This window comes from Aquarana catesbeiana, linkage group LG02 (genome assembly GCF_042186555.1).
Source record: "Aquarana catesbeiana isolate 2022-GZ linkage group LG02, ASM4218655v1, whole genome shotgun sequence".
In the NCBI taxonomy this organism is placed as follows: Eukaryota; Metazoa; Chordata; class Amphibia; order Anura; family Ranidae; genus Aquarana; species Aquarana catesbeiana.
This window is the reverse complement of record NC_133325.1, coordinates 31,767,565-31,777,131: the sequence shown is the minus strand read 5'-3', so window position 1 is coordinate 31,777,131 and position 9,567 is coordinate 31,767,565. Positions and strand designations below refer to the sequence as shown.

Below are 9,567 nucleotides of genomic sequence, written 5' to 3'. Positions count from 1 at the left end.
GGGGAACACACAGCAATTTAAATGATATCAGGGGTTCATGCTGGGACTTGTAGTCCTTCAATTTTTTTGGGGGGGACACACCAGTAGATCTCAGGGGTTCATGCTCTGACTTGTACTCCATCACTGTTGGGGGGAGTCACAGCCTTATATATCAGGGGTTGCTGGGACTTGTGGTCCTTCAAAATTGAGGGGGACACACACCCATAGATCTCAGGGGTTCATGCTGGGACTTGTAGTCCTTCAATTTTGGGGGGAGGGATACACCCATAGATCTCAGGGGTTCATGCTGGGACTTGTGGTCCTTCAAAATCGAGAGGGACACACACCCATAGATCTCAGGAGTTTATGCTGGGACTTGTAGTCCTTCAATTTTGGGGGGAGGGATACACCCATAGATCTCAGGGGTTCATGCTGGGACTTGTAGTCCTTCAAAATTGGGTGGGACACACACCCATAGATCTCAGGGGTTCATGGTGGGACTTGTAGTCTATCACTGTTGGGGGGGGGAGTCACAGCCTTAGATCTCAGGGGTTCATGCTGGGACCTGTAGTCCATCAATTTTTTTTGGGGGGGGGAACTCACCCATAGATCTCAGGGGTTCAGACTGAGACTTGTAGTCCATCACTGTTGGGGGGGGGTCACAGCCTTAGATATCAGGGGTTCATGCTGGGACCTGTAGTCCATCAATTTTTTTTGGGGGGGGGACTCATCCATAGATCTCAGGGGTTCATGCTAAGACTTGTAGTCCATCACTGTTGGGGGAGGAGTCACATCCATAGATTTCAGGGGTTCATGCTGGGACTTGTAGTCCATCACTGTTGGGGGGGGAGTCACATTCATAGATCTCAGGGGTTCATGCTGGGACTTGTAGTCCATCACTGTTGGGGGGGAGGAGTCACATCCATAGATCTCAGGGGTTCATGCTGGGACTTGTAGTCCATCACTGTTGGGGGGGAGAGTCACATCCATAGATCTCAGGGGTTCCTGCTGGGACTTGTAGTCCATCACTGTTGGGGGGGAGTCACATCCATAGATCTCAGGGGTTCATGCTGGGACTTGTAGTCCATCACTGTTGGGGGGGAGTCACATCCATAGATCTCAGGGGTTCATGCTGGGACTTTTAGTCCATCACTGTTGGGGGGGAGTCACATCCATAGATCTCAGGGGTTCATGCTAGGACTTATAGTCCTTCAACTTTTTTTGGGGTGGGGGGGTCACATCCTTTAGATATCGTGGGTTCATGTTGGGACTTGTAGCCCATCACTGTTGGGGGGGGAGTTACATCCATATATCTCAGGGGTTCATGCTGGGACTTGTAGTCCTCCAATTTTGGGGGGGAGGGACACACCCATAGATCTCAGGGGTTCATGCTGGGACTTGTAGTCCATCACTGTTGGGGGGGGAGTTACATCCATATATCTCAGGGGTTCATGCTGGGACTTGTAGTCCTCCAATTTTGGGGGGGAGGGACACACCCATAGAGCTCAGGGGTTCATGCTGGGACTTGTAGTCCATCACTGTTGGGGGGGGAGTCACATCCATAGATCTCAGGGGTTCACGCTGGGACTTGTAGTCCATCACTGTTGGGGGGGGGAGTCACATCCATAGATCTCAGGGGTTGATGCTGGGACTTGTAGTCCATCACTGTTGGGGGGGGAGTCACATCCATACATCTCAGGGGTTCATGCTGGGACTTGTAGTCCTTCAACTTTTTTTTTGGGGGGGGGGTCACATCCTTAGATATCATGGGTTCATGTTGGGACTTGTAGTCCATCACTTTTGAGGGGGGAGAGACATCCTTAGATATCATGGGTTCATGTTGGGACTTGACCCCTCCCCAAAAGTGAAGGACTACAGGTCCCAGTATGAACCCCTCAGAGCTGAAGATGACACACGCCCCAAAAACTGGAAAAAAAAGGTATCAAAAATCATCTTTTTTGGGGGAGTAGGGGGATGTCCCTGAATGCCAGTTTGGAAATGTGGTCACTTTAACGGGCACATACCCGATCTATTTTTTTTGTATACGCTCGTACTCTATACTTATGAGAGCGCCCATGTATAATGACATACAAAGTGTGTATGCCCTTAAAGTAAAGTAAAAATAATACAAAAAAATATTAATGTAAATTATGATTATAAAATAAATACAATTTTTTTCAACCAATGAATGAATTTACGTTCATATGTCTCTAAACGCCATATGTGTGTAAACGCACATAAATAGCAATAATAACATACAAAATGTGCTTTTTTTTTTTTTACTCTGGATTTTTTTTTCTGGCTTCTGGAGGAACGATCCAGCGGATTTGGAAGTATTTCAGGAAGCCGAGTACATGCAGCCTTGGTGACCGCAGACAACACATCATTGGGGAACGTCCTATCAGTCCGGAGTTTTGTGGTTTCCATGGGAGATCTCTCCGATGTGATCCGTATGGATTATAGAAATGGTGGAGAGAATACACAAAGACACAGACAATACATTGTATCCACATTCCGAGCTTCACTAATCTGTACAACAAACACAATGTGACCGATGAGGAATTCATTACACAAGAACTGTGTCCCTCCTTCTCCTCCTCCCTACTTCCTCCTCATCATTCTCCTTCCTCTCAGTGTCAGCTGTCTGGGGAGAGCGAAGGATCACAGGTAATACAGGCTTCTGCCATCAAACACTGTACACACTGATCCACACACTGCCTGCACACTATACACACTGAGCCACACACTGCCTGCACACTATACACACTGAGCCACACACTGCCTGCACACTATACACACTGAGCCACACACTGCCTGCACACTATACACACTGAGCCACACACTGCCTGCACACTATACACACTGAGCCACACACTGCCTGCATTCTCTACACACTGAGCCACACACTGCCTGCACACTATACACACTGATCCACACACTGCCTGCACACTATACACACTGAGCCACACACTGCCTGCACACTATACACACTGAGCCACACACTGCCTGCATTCTCTACACACTGAGCCACACACTGCCTGCATTCTCTACACACTGAGCCACACACTGCCTGCACACTATACACACTGAGCCACACACTGCCTGCATTCTCTACGCACTGAGCCACACACTGCCTGCACACTATACACACTGAGCCACACACTGCCTGCATTCTCTACACACTGAGCCACACACTGCCTGCATTCTCTACACACTGAGCCACACACTGCCTCCATTCTCTACACACTGAGCCACGCACTGCCTGCACACTATACACACTGAGCCACACACTGCCTGCATTCTCTACACACTGAGCCACACACTGCCTGCACACTATACACACTGAGCCACACACTGCCTGCACACTATACACACTGAGCCACACACTGCCTGCATTCTTTACACACTGAGCCACACACTGCCTGCACACTAAACACTGAGCCACACACTGCCTGCACACTATACACACTGAGCCACACACTGCCTGCACACTACAAACACTGAGCCACACACTGCCTGCACACTATACACACTGAGCCACACACTGCCTGCACACTATACACACTGAGCCACACACTGCCTGCATTCTTTACACACTGAGCCACACACTGCCTGCACACTATACACACTGAGCCACACACTGCTAGCATTCTCTACACACTGAGCCACACACTGCCTGCACACTATACACACTGAGCCACACACTGCCTGCACACTATACACACTGAGCCACACACTGCCTGCACACTATACACACTGAGCCACACACTGCCTGCACACTATACACACTGAGCCACACACTGCCTGCATTCTCTACACACTGAGCCACACACTGCCTGCATTCTCTACACACTGAGCCACACACTGCCTGCACACTATACACACTGAACCACACACTGCCTGCATTCTCTACACACTGAGCCACACACTGCCTGCATTCTCTACACACTGAGCCACACACTGCCTGCATTCACTACACACTGAGCCACACACTGCCTGCATTCACTACACACTGAGCCACACACTGCCTGCATTCACTACACACTGAGCCACACACTGGCTGCATTCACTACACACTGAGCCACACACTGCCTGCATTCACTACACACTGAGCCTCACACTGCCTGCATTCTCTACACACTGAGCCACACACTGCCTGCATTCTCTACACACTGAGCCACACACTGCCTACACACTGAGCCACACACTGCCTGCATTCTCTACACACTGAGCCACACACTGCATGCTGTATACACTGAGACATATTCTGTACATACTGAGCAACATGCTGTATGTTGTATACATTGTTCCACACACTGTATGCTGTACATACTGAGCCCCATGCTGTATACACTGAGCCACACACTGTATGCTGTATATACTGAGCCATATGCTGTATACACTGGGCCACACTCTGTATGCTGTATACACTGAACCACAGGTCGCATGCTGTATACACTGTAGAATAGATAACACATATACGTGAGTTGATAATACTGCGCACCCCGATTCATTGAAATTGAATAGAAGATCCCTCGAGGGTTTTTTTAGCAGCGAGAATATGATCGAAAGGAAAAGCAAATTATTTCCATAACAATTATTCATTTATTTGTTTGTATCATAGTATCAAAATGGTATTAATACAATTACATTGGAGTCGTAAAAAGCAATTCTTTTCTTGACATATAAAAACATAACTCATCAACAATAGGAAAAATACACATGAACTCAAGTTATATAAAACCATTAGGCTTGTGTGGAGTTTCACATAGTATCCCTACGCGTTTCGACCAATTAAGTTAGGGGTCTTCTTCAGGAGAATTTTTTCAATGGGAGAGAAACACAAATGTATGAATTATAAATACATTGTTATTTTACGTAGTCGCTATATTCTATTGGAATGGAGTTGTATATGTTTAACACTTCCTGATGAGAAAGATGCATTCCACAGCCAAGCGAATTGCTGTTCATCTAAAAACACAACAAATCCTGATGATTCCGTGAGGTCCTTACATTGATCTCCAGTCCTCCAGGGAAGAAGTCACCCCTCTATTGGAACTGGGGAACAGGTCAGGGGAGGGGCACTTCCAATTTCCTAAATTGCAAAATTCAAGGTTTAATTTGGCTTGTTAGAACCTTCAGACCGTGCTAGAGACAGACCATTTGGGACCCCATAATGTATGTACAGTATCGGATTAACGTTAATTATCTTGTAATCATAAAACCAGTGTATACATATGTGCACACACGCATATGGCCGGACGGGAGCAGTCTATTATATATTATATATTGGTTAAAGGAAGTTTAATGAGTGTTAATCAATCAAACATAATAGCAGGGCTTTTTTTCAGCAGGAACGCGGGGGGAACGCAGTTCCGGCACCTCCAGCACTGAATGTATGTAATAGCATGGGGTGTGGGGTGTGCTGGAGGGTCTATTGGTGTTGGCTGCTGGGGGATCTATTGTCACTGGTGGGGATTTGATTTTGTGTGAGGGTCTATTGTTGCTGATGGGGAATCTATTGTTGCTGGGAGGGGGGGGGTCTTATGTTGCTGGAAGGGATCTACTGTTGAGGGAGAGGTCTATTTTTATTGGCTGCTGGAGGATCTATTGATGCTGGCTGCTGGGAGATCTGTTGTTGCTGCTGGGGAGGGGGTCTAATGTTGCTTGGGTTGGATAATTTGTTACTGGGTGTGATATTTTGTTGTGGGTGGTTCACTGCTGCTCCAGGGAATCTATTGTTGTTGGGGTGGAGTCCATTGTTGCTGGGGGAATCTGTTGTGTGGGGATCTATTGCTGGGATTCTAGTGTTCCTGGCAGCAGGAGATCTATTTTACTGCTTTTCTTTTTATCATTAACATGTTCCCATACAAATGATTTAGCACCACAAAATGATACTTGGTTCTGCATCCTCTAAAAGGGGCAGTACTGGTAGGTGGGTAGGGGGTGGAATCAAAGGACGGTGGTCATAGGTGGGTAGGGGGCAGAGACGAGGGGTGACTCAGACAGGGGGGGAGTTCCTGCACATATTCTCCGAGGGAAAAAAAGCCCTGTATAATAGTAATTCGATATATAGTTATTACTGCTAGTCAGCTCAAAGCCAGTGTAAGCACACATCTGTACTTGCCTGGTTGCTTATCAATGTTAATATAGAGAATTTAGAGAATTAAAAGTAATGAAATATCAGAGGGTGGAATGCTAGTACAGTGAATGAGTGCAGAAAAAGGGAACTGAAAAAGTGTAGAGTATGTGGGAATATTTTTTAATTTTTATGTGATGTGTATTGGTGTAGGTGAAATGATTAGAGTGTTGCGTGGTGAAAAAATCTATTAGTATACAAACTTGGGTGAAGTCGTGATTGAAATTAAATAAACCTAATTAAACTGTGAAGTGAATGAAAATGAAGTGAAAAAGGTGAATAAAGTGTGAATTGGTGAAGTGAATAAAATTAGAGAAAATAAAAAAAGTGATTAGTTGAATAAATAGTAAAAAATGATAAAATATATTAAAAAAGTGATGCCTTTAGACGGAACATACTCAAGGCTATTAGGCGTGTAGAAACAGGTGCAACAAGAGTGTTAATGGGTGTAGTAATACAAAAGGTTCTTTACCTTGCATCATTCAAGGAGTGAACCAGCCCAGCATTGGGCAATGTTATATAATGGTGAGACGATGAAAACCTTCACAGGCTTCTATGCCTAAAAAGTCCCGTACACACGATCGGACTTTTTGACAACAAACATGCAAATGAGCTGTTTTGGAGCAACATCCGACTGTGTGTACGCTCCATCGGACAAACTTTTTCTGTTTCCATCGGACTTTTGTTGGCTGTGCGAACGGACAAACTTTCCGGCAACAAAAGTCCGATGGAGCAAAGTCCGATCGTGTGTACACAAAAGCATCGGACTTTTGTACAAACTACAGTACGCGGCCGCGAGAATGTTTCCAGCGTGAACCCATCGCGCTGGTTCTCGGCAACAGGGTACTGTACATCTCCCGCTGGCTGCAATAGGAAAAACACATTTTCCTACTGCGGTGAGCGCGAGAGGGAATTCCCCTCTGGGGGCATGCCAGGCCCTTAGGTCTGGTATGGATTTTAAGGGGAACCCCCTACGCCAAAAAAAACGGCGTGGGGGTCACCCCCAAAATCCATACCAGACCTAAGGGCCTGGCATGCCCCCAGAGGGGAACCCATGCCGGTTTTTTATTTAAAATTTGGCGTGGAGTTCCCCCTCAAGATTCATACCAAACACAGTGCCTGGCATTGGCGGAGATCCAAGTCGGAAACCCGCACCAGTGTGAACCCGGCCCACAAGGTGTCAATCTCGCCAATAAAAGTGGCGAGATTGACACAATATCAGACAACAATACAGAAGTTGACCAAAGGGTGGTGGTAAAGAGCTGAAAAACCACGTGATTTGGTGAAAGTTGGCTGGAAAAGACCTGTCGTCTGTATGCAAGAAAAAACTTCTAGCCAATGCCCTTTGTACAAAAATCCAAGGGAAAGTTTGTACAAAGTCCTATCGTGTGTATGGGGCTTTAGGCTTTAAAAATAATAATTCTAATTAGTTCCAATGTGGATTTAGTTTAAATGAAATAAAAAAGAAAACAAACAAATGAGCCTACATAGTGGTCTGTCAGTACAGCTTACCTTGGAGAGAAGTTTGTCAGTATACCAGTAGTTGAAACAGCCTTCCAGGGATCTCTCCTGGATCAACTGGAGTGTTTATGTTGATTTTTAAACCAGTTAATTTAGATCAGCTGCCCCTTCACTTGTTCCATCCCCTCCTGTTGTCTCCCGTGCCCAAGCCGCCAATCGCGTCGGCTGAGGCATGACTCCCTCGATGTTCTGGAGGGTGTAACCCTGGCAACTGGGGTCATCTCTGTGGCAACCAGGCGACGCCTCGGATGTCACGCGCATGCGCAAGATTTCCCCGGGCGCGCAAGACACCAATGGCGTCATGCGTGAGGCACCACGGACGCGCAAAGCTTTCATCGATGGTCACGGGACACCGCCCGCACATAGAGGCTCCATCTAGCGGTGTAACGATGGAATGCACCGCTCGGGGCTTCAAAGGGGAGAGCTACTGGAACTTCCAGGGTCTCCTCAGTGTGCTGGGAAGAAGGGGAAAGTGAGGATACTTACCCCCGGGGGAGGACAGAGAGATGCAGGAACGGGTGCTCATCTGGGATTGGGGGGGCAGAAAGAAGAACAGCAATTACATTCCATGCATTAAAAGGGCTCCATATGCTTAAATATCAATTCTATTTTTACATTGGAAAAATCATTTTTTGCTGTTGGTATGTAGCTCTGGTTTTAGATTCGCCAATTTGACAGTAATTGGTTATCAGTTTGTGTAATAAGCTAAAGAATTCCAGTAGTTTTCCAGTTAAAGCAAGGACAAAAAAATGACTAACTGGACCAAAAGCTTACTTTTTACAACTCGTATGTGTTAGAGCACTGGTCATCAACCCTGTCCTCAGGGCCCACTAATGCCTTGTATCCACTGAGCGGATCGGTTCGGTTCGGTACGGTACGCTATTTTGGGTGTTTCCATTATGAAAGCGGCCCATACAACCGAACCGAACCGTTCCATTCAGGGTCCTGCTTCAGATGTGGGGCCATAGAAAATGGAACGGTTCGGTTAGGGCGGAGCTACGATACATTCCACTGATTGGCTGACAGAAAACCCTCTGCTGTGCTATGCTGAGGCATTTTTTCTAAACCCTGTATGGCCCCTTGTGGTCCCACTTGCAGTGGAAACGCTCACTAGAATAGACCGGACCATTCTAGGCCATTCAAACTGTACCGACCCGAACCGATCCGCTCAGTGGAAACAAGGCATAACAGGCCAGGTTTTATGTATTACCTTGGGGAGATGCAGACTAGAATACTGTAATGACTGAGCAGCAAATGATATCCCCTGTGATGTATTTCAGTTATCTTGCAAACCTGGCCTGTTAGTGGGCCCTGAGGACAGGGTTGATGACCACTTTGTTAGAGGGAGGGAAATAGAAAGCGGGTGTTTAGCCACCCAAAAATATATAGAATAGATAACACATATATGTGGGTTGATAATGCTGCGCACCCCAATTTATTGAAATTGAATTGAAGATCCCTTGAGGGTTTTTTTAGCAGCGAGATTATGATCGAAAGGAATAGAAAATGATTTCCATAAAAATCATTCATTTATTTGTTTGTATCATAGTATCAAAATGGTATTAATACAATTACATTGGAGTCGTAAAAAAAGCAATTCTGGCCTTGGCATATATAAAAAAACATAACTCAATTATAGCCTTTGGGGATCAAAGGGGCACAGGCTAGCTAAGGGGGTCCTCTTTAGAGCCCGAAACAAGGGAGGGATGGGATTACCTAACCTACACATATATTACCAAGCAGCACAATTAGATTTCTTACTGTGGAGTCACCCTAGTAAACGACCAGCAATTCTCGCCCCAACATTATCTAATTCGATGTCAGTATGGGACAAACTCAAAATTAATCCAGAGTTAATATCCCTGTTTAAGCCGCTGGCCCATTTATTCCACAATCCCCAATTCCCCCCAGGCATGAACATTAGAGCC

At 46.1% G+C, this 9,567-nt stretch overlaps 1 protein-coding gene across 1 annotated transcript in view; it reads left to right on the top strand.

Annotated features, from left to right (window-relative positions):
- Window positions 1–2,493: 2,493 nt before the first annotated feature.
- The window catches only part of LOC141126770 (aldehyde dehydrogenase family 3 member B1-like), a 42,399-nt gene continuing 35,325 nt past the window's right edge, over window positions 2,494–9,567 (top strand). The window contains exon 1 of the mRNA XM_073612755.1: window positions 2,494–2,646. Coding sequence (XP_073468856.1) covers window positions 2,534–2,646 — 113 coding nt within the window. The 5' untranslated portion in view covers window positions 2,494–2,533. The remainder of the gene's footprint in view (window positions 2,647–9,567) is intronic.